The sequence below is a fragment of the Pseudogymnoascus verrucosus genome (genome assembly GCF_001662655.1).
Source record: "Pseudogymnoascus verrucosus strain UAMH 10579 unplaced genomic scaffold scaffold_21, whole genome shotgun sequence".
NCBI lineage: Eukaryota > Fungi > Ascomycota > Leotiomycetes > Thelebolales > Thelebolaceae > Pseudogymnoascus > Pseudogymnoascus verrucosus.
The window spans coordinates 408,969-422,884 of record NW_017263672.1 but is presented as its reverse complement, the minus strand read 5'-3'; the positions used below and the strand labels follow the sequence as shown (position 1 = coordinate 422,884).

The 13,916-nt window shown below is 52.0% G+C and overlaps 3 protein-coding genes across 3 annotated transcripts; 1 reads left to right on the top strand and 2 right to left on the bottom strand.

Moving 5' to 3' along the window:
- Positions 1-1,156: 1,156 nt before the first annotated feature.
- VE01_04232 (uncharacterized protein) lies at positions 1,157-2,029 on the top strand (the record flags this gene model as incomplete). The annotated part of the gene is made up of 1 exon (XM_018273707.1): positions 1,157-2,029. The coding sequence occupies one exon, from the start codon at positions 1,157-1,159 to the stop codon at positions 2,027-2,029; it is 873 nt and encodes a 290-aa protein (XP_018130523.1).
- A 2,451-nt stretch (positions 2,030-4,480) lies between these two features.
- On the bottom strand, positions 4,481-7,215 carry VE01_04231 (uncharacterized protein). The gene is made up of 3 exons (XM_018273706.2): positions 6,692-7,215; positions 5,234-6,620; positions 4,481-5,167 (listed from the first exon to the last, which is right to left on the bottom strand). The coding sequence occupies exons 1-3, from the start codon at positions 7,003-7,005 to the stop codon at positions 4,835-4,837; spliced, it is 2,034 nt and encodes a 677-aa protein (XP_018130525.1). The 5' UTR covers positions 7,006-7,215; the 3' UTR covers positions 4,481-4,834.
- A 702-nt stretch (positions 7,216-7,917) lies between these two features.
- Positions 7,918-12,742, bottom strand: VE01_04230 (uncharacterized protein). Its single transcript, XM_018273705.2, has 3 exons — positions 11,326-12,742; positions 11,008-11,260; positions 7,918-10,948 (listed from the first exon to the last, which is right to left on the bottom strand). Exons 2-3 carry the CDS (start codon positions 11,182-11,184, stop codon positions 8,684-8,686), a joined length of 2,442 nt encoding a protein of 813 aa, XP_018130392.1. The 5' UTR covers positions 11,185-11,260; positions 11,326-12,742; the 3' UTR covers positions 7,918-8,683.
- Between the last annotated feature and the right edge of the window lie 1,174 nt (positions 12,743-13,916).

Here is a 13,916-nt window from a genome sequence, read left to right as displayed (position 1 = left end):
ATGGGAACATATTTCATAGAGAATACCCCCGTTACTTCCTTCGAAGTACAGTGCGATGGTGTTGGATGGTACAAACCGTCAAACTGCTCACCACACGACCCTTCATGTAAGGGGTTGTTGAAGAAATTAGTACCGCGGAGATAGATGATACTAAAAATATGAGACTTGAAACAAAACTATACGAGAGGTATACATAACCGCAGAGTTACCTTCAGTCCTGTTTATGAGTCCCATGACAAGACTCCCAATCCTTCATGACATGCGCACGAGGAGGCGTGAACGTCGTCCAATTGCAAGCGCGTCAATTCTGACGTTTCCAACCCGGGTAAGGTGAAGATTTGGTGTCTGCAAAAGTCCGAGGGATCATGGGACCCTATAAAAAAAACGCACTCAGAGCTTGTGAAACCACTTAGTGATGCTGCATGAATTAGCTTCTTGGAAAGCTGTTACTGAATGGTTTCCGGAGACCATCGGTCTACTTCCCTCCTTTGTGTACTGGGAGATATTTTCCTGCTCGGTTGTACTCCGAACGAGACGGCCACCCGCATCAGACATGCATTATCGTGTGCAACAGATAATACTCTTCAGTGGGGCTTGAGCAGCGAAATATTGCAATGTTGCCATAGTCTCTGCAGGATGTCGGCGTCGTGTCTATGTTGCGTATCGTAAGCTCAATAGTTTGGTGGGGGTTGATCTTGCGACAGTTAAATTAGCATGGTAATTTGGAGCATGGGTTGTCGTGTCGTGGCGGCATAAAGACCGTGCGTCCCAATCAACCCAACTTTGGGTTAACAAAAGTGGCGGTTGTCCGATACGATCTTCGAAACATTAGATAAGATAATTATCTACCATCAAAATATTTTGGCAGGTCCAAACCGTTGACATTATACTCATCGCGGTCCATCGTGACCTTTCCCTTGCTCGCGAACACAGCGCATAACAGCCACAGTGGTGAACTGGTGCTATTCGGACCTCCTCGGCGACCAACATCAACACCCCACCTGCAACCAACCTGACGAACACCCGTCGGCACAGGGCGTTAAGCTGTCTTGTATGCGACAAGACAGGAGGTTTTGGTCGCTGCCCACCCGAACAGAACTGTTGCATTATCTCTGACCCTCACTTGTGTCCCAAGTTCGTTGCATCGGTCGACATAATGGCCGTTTATAGTATCGATAGGTTCGTTCAGGACCAAGACACAGCTCATGCCTTCGGGCAATCACGACTATCGCCGGCGGCCAGTCGACAGGACAAATCCGATGCAACTATCACCCAACCTGTGACGACTGCTGCTCATGCCCATGCTCGTGAGTCATGCAAGTCGCCGCCGACGTCGCCATCTTCAGTGACAAGCTCAACCGTGCTGTCAAGATCCAACACCGGCTTCAGCACATTCTCAAAGTCATCAGCAGCATCCGATGCAACTAGCTTATCGACAGCTCCGAGTATTGATTTGAATCACCCCGAGCTTACTCTCGACCAGCACATTCTCAACATGTCGATCGACGGTTCAAATCTTCCGTGCCTTTTTCGATACATCATACCAGACTGTCAGCATACGAATTTCGATGATTCTGAGAGCTGGTCCGAACATGTTATTGAGCATTTCGGCCGAAGCGGACCACCACCTCACGCCCTGTGCGTCTTCTGCAACAGGTCATTCGAGGATGACAACGCTATGGCCTGCTGGAACGAATACCTGGAGCATGTAAAAGAGCATTTCGAAAGCGGTACAAACATGGAACTCCGCCCAGACTTCAAAGTCTTGAAATACCTACAAGACAAAGGGATTATATCTGAGGATGATTATGCCATCTTCTGCCGCGAGGGGTCAGAGCGACCGAAGGTATCTGGGTTGATCCCGCTGAATTGCGAACCAGAAGAAATAATTGCGAAGAAAAGAGCAGAGGAAGCTGCTTCGAACCGTGTTATCGTTACTGATCCTCGTCGGAGACGAGATCAACAACGTTCACCAAGAGGGAAGAAGGCCGCATCGACAGTGATTCATTCCCCAACCGAAACTTCTTGAATAAGGAAAGAAGTGGAGTAAATAAGAAAGGAGCGCGATGTGAGAACGACATGGTGGCGCGTGCATAAAAACGCGTTCAGCTGAAATATGCGGCCGATAGGCCGTGCGGCAAGTTCCAACGCGGTGGCGAAAAAGGGTCCACGCGTGATGACTGGTGGGAGGTCTATCAGGGTCCAGGTTCTTTAACGATTTGATGATATTACTATGACTGGTATTGCCCAAAAGTACATGGCGTTGTTGTCATCGTTTGGGGTAGCTGATGAGGTTGGAAAAGCGTGGTATCTGGTTGTAATTTTTTGGGCGTTGAAGCGATGCATTTTTTCTGATGATACTTGTTTTAACACTCGACACCCTTTCGAAGTTGGATGTGGGAGGCTCCGCGATGAGCCAGGTGCCAGCCTGGGGCGAGGATATTGCTGTGGTCTCTCGGCGATGTTGCTGTTGACGGCGGATGATAGTGTGAAGTTGAGAAGTAGCTGGTCTTTCATCTCTTTTCGATAATCTCCTTTGGGGAAAGCATTACCAATGACGACTGTTTTACTTTTGCTATATGTAGTCTTCTGACTATATTCCGTCTGCTTGTGAGAAATTATTGTGTGATTTTCGTTGTGGAATGTTGTCTCTGTCCTTCCTAGTCCACGTCAGGCAAGGGGTTGAGTCGTGCAACTGGTCGTCTTTTTCGATGGGCTTACCTTTTTATGTGATTCATAGATGCGTTGAGGTGCCAGACCCTTTTTGAGACGCCGCCAGACTCTTCTGTACTCCCAGGACTGTGCCATATGCTTTGATATCCGTCACAGTTTCATATGTTGCATCCTCCTAGCCTTGTCCGGGCCGTCTGGGGATAACGCAGGAGCTATATTCCTCGCGTTCATGAAGACAATGCTGTATCAGCATAGGAAGTGTATATTCGTCATTGTGGTCTGTTATTTTCTTGGATGATTCTCGTCAAGTGGCTGGTACGTTAATATCGGGCATATCGAAGTCTATCATCTTCGCCCAGCGCCAGTTGCCCACCTCTCGGGCATATCTATCCGAAGGCGCTTCTGGATCACATTTTGGGAACCAAAGCTTGTTGTCGGAAATTCGCAACTTTCGGATATCATAACCCAATCTAGCGGGGTTTAATGGATTGCCAGACTTCCCAACCCGACACGATAGGGGTATATGTGTAGGGTGATATATCAACATCGCTCGTGAGATATATCTCAACTGAGATGGCAGAAACAGCAAAAGATGAATATATCAGTTCTTTGCAACTTGAGGTATGCATTTGTAAGAAGTAGTCATATTGAACCAAATGAGAGAAGTGATAACCAACAGTGCCCAACCTTGTTTCAAGGCTCTGGCTTCATGTGATGATCGGACAGCAATATAAAGTAACGGGAGCCAATCAATATAAGATCCCCACTCACTTTGTAGCATCTTGCTATATAAATCATCTCCGATCCAATCCTATTGCCCCAGCTCTTTATTTTCGACAGTTATTTATTGGTGGTCGTGTTGTTGGCATTTTGACGCGAGCCCCATGAGCCAGCACTCCGTCGGCAGCCCAGCCATCTTATGATTTTCCCTTAGCGAGTCGGAGCAGCCCTGCCCGCCTCGCTCCAGGCAGACGCTCCTTCCCAATTCTAATATCAAAGCCGATTGACTCACCGCTAGCAGCAATATTTGAATTTATCAAAACCATAATCCCGCAACCCCGGAGAATTCGTCATATACTGTATGCGAAAACCCGCCTTTCCGAAGGCATCGAGCGCTCAGATGATAGGCTGCGACGCCCTCCACATCCGCTATGGATGTCACCAGCCTGGTTCGCCTTGCCAGCGTCGTTCGCCCTGCAGTTGGCAAACTGTGCAGTAAGCCATCGGCCCAACTGATCCGCATCGTCCTTCTGTGACAGGACCAGAATCATACCTAAAATAGTAGCTCCCCAGATAAGTGACTAGCGTGGCAGATACCTATTAGGTCACCGAGTTGACATGACTCCGAGATCCGGAGGCCCAGGTCAGAGCCGTGAATTTATCACTTGGGAGATCCACCACCCATAGCCAAACCAACAATTGCCACTGAGTGAGGCGAGTACGAGGAGTTATATCCCAGCCTTGGTGGCGGTAACTCGATATAGATACGTTGCGGAAGCTCATAATTGGCTGAGTCCACGTCGATGTATGTTTAGGTATCTTCAACGTAGTTCCCAGTCCCAGTTTAACTCGAACGTAACGATATATATATTCTTTGTTTCCTTGAAACAGGATATATATCAAAGAAACTCCCCATGCAGAAATGCCATTCTGTATGGACCACCCGGTGATCCGGCTACTCTACCTGAATCATACTACAAATGATCCCAGGTCAAAAGTGCGCATGTTATGAAGTTTGCACCCACTGGCCCGAGGCATACCCGTTTGGGACGTGTGCACCCCTCAGGGAGCTCACATAAAATGAGGTCCCGCATGGAGAATAGGCAGCAGCTTCAAGGAATTAACACCGCGCTCCACTATTATAACAGCTCAATCCAACCATTATCTCGGTTCACAGCATTGTGCGCCCAGGGACCATGGCACTCGTAACAACCAATATCGTTGGCTTGGTGGTCATAGATGTGTGCATCCAAGGAGCTTCGATGGCCACTAAGTGTTACCAATAGTCCTATAAATCCTATCTCCAAAGACCAACGGAAACTACACGTTATATACGTTAGGAATTTATTGCTCATATATATATCCCATCCAATCCATGCATATATCCATCTAGCATTACCCAACTACTCATCATCTATACTTAACCCCTCTCCCACCCCCCTTAATGAAACTCCGCAACAACACTCCCATACCTCACCCCATCAACCTTCAACATGAACCCCAACCCCGCACTCCCGACCACCATCTCGAGCGTGAAGTCGAGGTTATCGAACTCAACGCCCCTCGTCGTCGTCAGCCGCGTGAACAAGCTCTTCGGCACAGCCCCCAGATCCGTCGTCAGCGTGCACACGTTGATCAGATCACGGGAATAGGCTCCTGGTGGGGCGGTCTCATCGCAGGCGATCAGGTCATCGGAGACAATGAGGGACTGCCCAGGCCGGAAGTTGCGCGTGTAGTGAAAGGAGATGGGTGTTATGGGAGAGAGATCCTCGCCCTGGTGTGAGATTAGCCAAGTGCTCTCATGGAAGCCATAAAGGGGAACGAGGCAAAAAAAACATACCTTGGAAATATGCCACTGCATCCGATCACTGACCATCCACCGCTCCCACAGCGGACTCCAATACCTTTCTCCAACAGCATGTTTATCCTCATCATACACCGTCGCATAGCTCGTCCCATAATGATACCTACTCTTCCTCGACACCACCATACTCCCCTCGAGCCCCCTGAGCACCGCCCCCCTCACCACCGCCGTCCACGCATACACCGGCTGCATCACCTCAACCGACCCATTATTCACCAGGTCATTCGCCTGCGCATGCGTCGGCCTCTCGCTGTACGGCGGCGGCGCCGCGGTGTTGAAGTTCGCCTTCAACCGCTTGTATAGGTAATTGCTCTGCCCGAATCCCCCTACTAACACAATTCCCGACACGATTCCGCCCTTCGCGCGGATCCCGGATACCTGTCCCTGCACGAGATCGCACACCTCCTTCACGACGGGCTCGAAGATATCCTTCACCTGCGCCGCCGTCATGACGAGGAACCCACAATCAATCCCCGCCTCCTCATCGTCCGGCAGCCCGGGAAAGGGGATATTAACTTCGCCATGCTCCTCCTCGTTGAAGTTGCGCTTAACGAACTCCTCAAAGTATTTCAACCCCATCTGCCACGTCTTCTGCTTCTTCGCCTTCATCTCATCAAACTTCGTCGCGCCCACACGCTCCCGCACATGCTCCTCAAACCGATAATTCAGGAACGCACTCCCACACAGCCCACCCGTGCCAACCGCCGACTCCTCCACCCGCAGCGGCTTCAGCGACATGATTTTATACGCAATCAAATCCACCGTCCCGCCACCCGCATCACACACAACAAAGTTATCCCCCACCGACAAGTGATTCGGCTGGATCGTCTTGAGTGCATACACAGCCGCCGCCTCCGGCTCGGAAATCATCTGAATCTCCTCCTTCGATCCCATCCCCGCCTTCTCCGCCGCAAGCAACGTCGTGTTTTTAGCTGCGTCAGACCACACCGCCGGACACGTCAGCACGAACTCCACCTTCGTAGTGCTCATAAATGCGTCCCCGTACCGCCGCGCAAGCGTGTCCATGGTGTGCTTGTAGATCTCAGTCAGGTAATCGCTAACCGCGTCGACAACAGTCTTATTATGCTTCTTAAGCTGCGTCGCTGTCTCCTTCGGCGACACGTAGAAGGGGAGTTTCTGGCTCCGGTCGAGGAATAGCTTCATGCAGCGTAAACGCGGCTCTTCGGGCTTGAACATGAATCCCCATCGTGGCTTGATAGTGTCTTCGCCACCGGCTGTTGCGGAGGGGAGGGCGGCGTAGGAGATCTCGGTGGGCACTTTGTCGGAGGTGATACCGTTTCCGCCGGGCCATGTTTTGATGATCTCCACATCGTCGGGGGTGGATGTATATACCGTCGCGACACTGTAAACCTATTAGCCCAGCTCCATCTTCACCCCATAAACCCCCCCTCCCCCGCAAGACAGAAAACTCACCCCGAATACGTAGTCCCAAAATCAACCCCAACAATCAACCGATCATTCATCGGCGCCACCTCCCTCACCGGCCCCGCAATCGCCTCCGCCTCCGACTGCGCCGACGTCCGCACCGGCATCCGGTACTGCGGTGTCCCGTTGCCACCCCCGATATTCGCCCCCGCGGCAGCAGTAGTAGAGGGGGATGATGAAGTGAAGAACGGGCGCCCGCGGTCGCCGACGCTGCCGATCCCGCTGCTGGTCGCGCTGTTGCTGTTGCTGGTGTTACTGTCGCCGCGCCCATTGGCGGGGCGGAGGGGGAGGTCGATGTTCATCGCTGCTGATGTGGATGCGACAGTTGCGCGCGGAGCGAGAGTGTCGTGGGGAGTGAGGCGGGGTTGCGCTGCTGTGCTTGTGCGAGTCCTGTCGTCTTCCTCGCTCTGTATCGTCGTCTCTCAAGTTCGCAATTAAAACAAAACAGAAGCTTAACACCGCGATTGAACAATCTCGTCCTCACACATAAATAAACACCACGCGCTCACTGCTCTGCTCTGGTCTGCTCGGGGCGGTGGGTAGCGGTACACAAAATGGCTGCCTCGCCGTCTCGGACGCAGCCTCGCGCGTGGGTAGATACAAACACCATACAGCCTCGCGGGGTCGGCTAGGCACCAGGGCGAAGGTCTTGGCGTCCGTGGTGCGGCTGTTGGTCGTGGTTGTAGTGGAGCGGCGGGGTGGGGTCGGGGTGTTCCTGGAGCTATTTTGGGGCTGGGGGGCTTACGTGGAGGATGTTGGAATTGGGAGGAGGAGGTTATGGGCGGGGTGGAATTTGGGGGCAATTGTATTGTAGGGGATTGGGAAAGTTTGAGGGGATGTGATGGGGATGTCTGAGAGATGTGATGGGAAAGGGTGGAAGGGGTCGAAATGTGATTTATGATTTATTCGTTTTTCGGGGAACGAGGGTTCAAGTAAGGGTCTCGCGGGTACTTCCCCGTGCCGTTCGGGATGCATCGTGGGTTTGACAGTACGTGTGTGCTCCGCCTCATGCGTGCTTATATATGCGAAAGGACGGCTGAGTTTTTCTGATGGGGGGGTCCTGCAACCATTCCAATGTGGATTGAGGGATGAGCTGTCACTTCATCATCAGAAACGCTGTCTCGGTGACCCAGTTTGTAGGAGCTGTGATGCGAGTCAAGTCGAAACATATCAAATTTTTCACTCAAGAATTGTCAAGTCAGTAGTGGAAGAGCCATCAAATAGCCTCTCTAGAATTTATCCATCCTTTCCATATCTCTCAGAACTATTATTAAGTATACTTTATTTCCCGGATCCCATCTAAATACAACCCAATCCCTCCTCCTCTTCTCCCGTCAACGTAGAAAGCAAAAAACGGAAGAATCCTTCTCAAAAAAGCCCATTCCCATATAGTAACAAGAGGCTCCCCCCCTCCTTCGTCCCCATAAAATAACAGCAGCGGCAGAGCAGAGCAGTCTGTCTCTAACTATCTCTCTCGCCGCCGCGCCACCATCCTAGCTATGCTGTATGTAGTGGCGATATTACAAAGGAAATAGTTGTATGTGATGTGTGCTCGAAGCACGCAGTAAACGGTCATGGTGGGTTTTATAATCCCATCCACGCCCTCCAAAAAGTAAAAGTGAGCACAAAAAAAGGCTCTCAAATCCGCTTCGCTAGCTCGCAGACTCTGTCTGAACTGAACTGAAAAAATGAAATGCGTATAATAGCTAAATGAACGCCGGCCTCGGTTGGTCGCAGCCCCGAGATGCATTGCTGGTGTGAACCATCACGAGTTAAAAGACAAATAAATAAAAAGTGGTGTATGACGCGCGATCGAGTGCAGTGGTGCTGTCGCGGTTTTCCCTTGTATCCCCCTTAACGCCTTGCAAGTTCTTCTTTTGTCTCTTAGCACAAATATACAGGTGGTTGTTGGTAGTGTGGTCGGGTGTGGTTATGGTTATGTGAGTGAGTGATTGCGTGGTGGTGGAGAGTTTGCTTCATTTAGAAGCGGTTGCCCGCCTCCCAGATACTAGCAGCCGTCGAATTCGACCAGTCATTCCCCTCGTATGGTGGCGTCGGCCACTTATGCCTGGCATCGTTATCGTCCCTTGGCGCGTTGCTCTTGAGCGTTTGGTTGCTGCGGACAGATGCATCGGCGTAGAAGAGTGCCGCGTTACCGTTGGCAGTCGGAGAGGGTGTAGGGTAAGGGTTCAGCACGGTAGGCTTGCTCTGGGATTGCCTCAGGGGCTTGCGCTCAAGCTCGGCGTTGCCGCCCTTTTGGATGTATTCGGTCAGGGAGTTGCGGTCCATGCGCCTCATCGCTTTGTTGGCGGATGTGAGGGCTTCGTCAAGGAGTTCATCTTCCTCATCCGGGACTTCGTACTGGCGGGTGCCGCCGTGTGCCTGTGCCCTTCTGGTCCTGCTCGACACTGGTCCGCCGCTGCGGGCTGCTCCGATCAGGTTATCCACTGAGCGGGTCTGAGGTTGTTGGTTTAGGGAGTGGTGGCGCTTGAGGATCGTGCTGGGGCTGATTTGGTGAGCTGGTGGCATGGGGGCCGTGCCTTGTGATGGCGACTCCAGATTGTCCTGAACGGCACGGAGCGCCTTGTCTAGCGCCTCGTGCGTGTCCACCTTGTATGAAGGGGTCGGGAGCTGGGTAGGATCCATAACCATCGACGATCTGTTGCTTTGCCATGGGCCACAGCCTACCTGTGCCTCAAGGTCATCTGCCGTCGGTGACATTGGAGTCTGATGACGACCTGAGAACCTCCTAGCACGCTTGCGGAGGTGCGAGAAGAAGCTCTCCTTCTGGCCGCTCGGGGGAGAAATGAGTCCACTGTTACCGTTAAGAGCTCGCTCTGCCTGCTGTCGGTGCGCTTCAGCATCGTAGTGGTTGTTAGATGTAACCGAGAGTTGGCGGCCGATTTTCTGGCTGGCCTTGTCGGCAGCAGACCCGCGCTGGCCAGCAAAGGATGCCGTCCTAGAAGTACCTTGTGCGGTAACTGCATCGGAGAGCGGGGAGATTGGTTTGATGGAGGGGAGTATGGGCATTGGGGCAGCGTTCGACGGGCTGTTGGACCAGGTCGAGCGCTTGGTGGGTTGTGGACGCGCTTTGGCAGGGGCGGTGGCGTCGTTCATGGTTTGCGCATGTACTGGTAATGGGCGAGGAGCCACATTCTCCTTACCAGAGGTTGGCTGCGACGAAGCAGTCGAGTTTTCCGATCGTCCGATCAGGGACTTCCTGAACCACGAAGGCTTGGATGAGGTCAGGGTCTCGGTTGAGAAGTCCCTCGAACCACGGTAGCTCAGATCCGACTGCTTGCGACCGAGCATCCTCGATGCCGACGACTTGGGTCGCAGAGGATCCACAGCATCATTAAAGTACTCGTGTGCCAGTGCCTCCCTCGACGTTGGGCGGGCCTTTGGATCCCACATAAGACACCACGTGACGAAATGGGCGAGAGGAGCCGGCCATTGTGGTGCTTGAAGAATCGTATCGATCGCATGGGGAGCCATCTTTGGGAAAGAGAAACCAAGTTTGCCAGCAAGCCTTGCGCCCTCCTTCCATTCACCTCCGCCAACCTTTGTGCCATTCTTGCTGTACCAGTTCCCGGGGCTTCCCATGATCTCACACACCCTCCAGACCTGGTCGACCTCGTTTCCACCGGGGAAGAGTGGCTTCAGTGTCGCGATTTCAACTGCCATCGCACCAATTGCCCAAATATCCACGGGCGCAGAGTATTCTCCTGCCCTCAACAGCACTTCCGGTGCGCGATACCATCGAGTAGAGACGTATGTAGTGTAGGGGAGTTTGGAGTGAGTCTCGCGAGCGAGACCAAAGTCGGCAATCTTGACGGTGTATGTTGGTGGTGTAGATGGCGGTGTGACGAGCGCCGAGTATCGCCTGAAGCTGTTGGAGGATTCTTGCTGTCCTGATGTCGAGACGAGAATGTTCTCTGGCTTGATATCGCGATGGAAGAATTGATGGTCGTGAATGTGCTCGAGTCCTTGCATAATCTGGAAAAGAATGCTCTTGACGCTGCCGCCATCCAAGCACTTGTGATCGCGAGCCTTCATTAGTTGGTAGAGATTGCCCTCCATATACTCCATGCAGATGTGAAGCTTCTTGGTGAAAGGGTCGAGGAAAATATCCAAAGCTGGGACGAGGTGAACGTGAGGTGGAAGTGTCCTCAGGAATACAACTTCGCGCAGTTCTAGGCAGGGGGCGAACGACTCAAAGTTCTTCTTCATCGTCTTGATCGCAATCTATAAATCGTCAGCGAACTGAACGGCCTGGAAACCTCCTTTGTTCCGGCGCAACTTACCACTGTTCCACGTCTCGCAACGCTGGCGCCAGCACCACGTACGCGTGCCAAAACGACACTCCCAAAGCTTCCATCACCGATGTCCTTCAGCACCTCGAAGCGGTCCTCCAGTGCCTGTCCAGTGTTCGTAGTCAAGTGTGAGGAGTGTCCTCGGTGGACAACATCGACGAGAGTCATTGTGAACCCTTGCTAAATATATATTCGCGCAGCTATAGTAGCATGGGAGAGGTGGTCGAGTTGATGCGTGTCGAGACTGAAGCAAGGGGCGGTCAGCTTCCTCCTTTACAATGCGATTGCTGTAGAAGTTTTGGGACTCACACTGTTTCAAGTTCGACCTGCTCTCTGGGAAGAGCAGCGAGAGTTATCGGGGCATTCAGGATCGAGTAAGGAGAGAGGAGCGTGTTCGTTTGGTCGGATGAAGCTGCTTGAAGGTGAGAATTGTCGGTGATTTGACAAAGCCTTCAGCAAAAGGAAGTGTTTACAATGGATTGTATGGTCAAGTTCCAAAGGAACTGGGAGGTGCTGACAGTATAGGGTGAAATTGGCCCAAGTTGGATGGACTAGGGGGAGTACCCGTTGAGTTCCCGCGAGGGTGGTTTTTTATGGATCCCAGCTTGGAGACCCACAACCACTGAATATCCTTCGTACTATGGGATGGCGTGAAGATAGTGGCTTTTTGGGGTGACTTTGAATGCGGAAACCAGTGACAGGAGGAGGCAGATGTGCGGTGTACTGTACTTAATGAACGTGGGGTTTGTGAATTTGCTGCAGACCGCGTTCGTGGGTGAATATTTGCCGTGACACCGAACGAGTTCTGGAGGGCGATTGATCCAGTACAGTGCAAGTTCACGGCGGCGTGTATATGTATATGTATACAACGTATATGATCGGTTGTATGATCAGTGCCCCCGGGAGAAAGGTAAGAGGGTCCAATCTTCTGGAAGTTCAGCGGGTAAAGGCGTGGATTGATCTCGGCATAAAACACGAGTTGGGCTCGCACTGTCGCAGGATGGGTGGTTGGTCAGTGTGGTGTATAAAATGGCCAATTTCGCTAAGTTTCAACGATTATGCCACCCTCTTTTCTTGTCCCTGCCGCCTTTGATTGGGGAGGCCGGGGGAGAGTAGAGGGCCTTGGAATCACGAAACTTCTCTGTCGCAGTGGTGAGGAGAGTGCGGTATTATTACTATCGGGGGGAATAGCGAGTAGAGTGGCCAGTGAATGAATCCAAGTAGAAGGTCGTAGTATTTGATACACGAAACCAACGAGGAGGAGCGGAGCGGGCTGGGTCAGACACGATTAAGCAGAGATGTAAGAGGTCCTTGTCTATCGTCTCTTTTACCCAGTAGCCCATTATCTATTGGGCATGAGGATTTGTATATTGCATACTCGAGAACAGTTTGCATATGAGTCGATTCATATGTATGGACGGTTTGAGGTAGGAAGGGAATGAGAGGATGCGGATGAAGGATTTGGGGATTTGTGAGCAAATCGAGGGCAGTACAGTGCGAGTACAGTTGTAGTGCGCACAGTAGTAGTGTAGTAGTAGTAGTGGTGGTGTGGTGTACAGGCACATTTCGTGGTTTTCTGGTTCTGTCGGTCGTGAACGGTTGGGTGGGAATAGTTAGTAGTAAGTACCACCGTAGTGGCCGGGAAGTAGAATGAGTACTTCCAGTAGTACGTGCGACACGAGACACTTTCCTCGATGGTGGGTGGAAAAGGGAAAGGCGCAAGAATTTAGGAGGCTTGGGAGACTTGGGAGACTTGGGAGACTTGGGAGCGACCCGGGAGACGAAAGTTGTGTTCAGTCGAGTACTCAGTCGGGGATAGTTGGTAGAGCTAGTTAGTAGAGTTAGGATAGTAGAGTAGAGTTAGTAGAGTTACAGACAGTCCAAAATGCGCAGTCACACCAAAGGAGTGCTAGTATGAGTTAGAAAAAGGTACTCTATGGGTAGTATGGGTAGTATGGTTAGTATGGGATTCTCACGCACACCGCACATCCATCGCACACCGCGTACCTGACTGGCAGAGTGATGTACATGCAGAGATGCAGAGATGGAGAGACAGACTCTACATACCAGATATGCACTGCTTAGTACATGCAGCAGCATGCAGCTGTACACGTTGAGATACATAAGCAGACAGTCGTGGCACATTCCGGGGCTCCGAGCGGCGACGGCAGTTTGCAGTATGCATTTCAAACCAGAAAGTACCGAGTCGTGTGGCAGAATGTATCTTTCTTCACCTCAACTTTTCCCCCTTGCGAATGATCCAACTGAATCCTATTGTGCGATGCGATGTGGTGTGGTCTCAGTGTGGTGTGTGAACCCAGCCTGAATCAGACGAGCGAGCACGTTGTACAGTACTCACTCACAAAAGACCCTGTTCTGTTGCCACTGATCCACCGCAATTATAAGGTACAAGGAACAGAAATAAGGAGAGGCGCAGGCATCATGCGTTACCACACGAGTAGTAGTAGCAGCCCGCAGTGCTTGTACCACAGCACCACGCCTCAGGTACATCACCCCATCCCTATCCCATCACGACGGAAAAATAGCCAGAGCAGATCAACCATCGCGGCAGAAGGAACACACACCCCCGAAAAGAAGGAAAAAAAGTTCAAGAAACCAGCACACGCACCCACCCAAGCCACACACCTGCAGCTCGCTGGGAATCACTTCCCCCAACCCCCCCTGTTCCTTGCCAATTTGCCCCTCCCCATGTCCCATGCCCCCATCATAAAATTACGGATCCAGCACATTACGGCTACCCCTGAATTAAGAGAGCACCACGACAAACCGGCCGCCCGTCCGTCGTGGGACCCCCTTCCCACTTGCGGGGATGACCTGATCGCGCCCCCCTCGACCGCTTCCATCCAGCACGCCGCACCACACTAAAAGTGGCCCGCGTA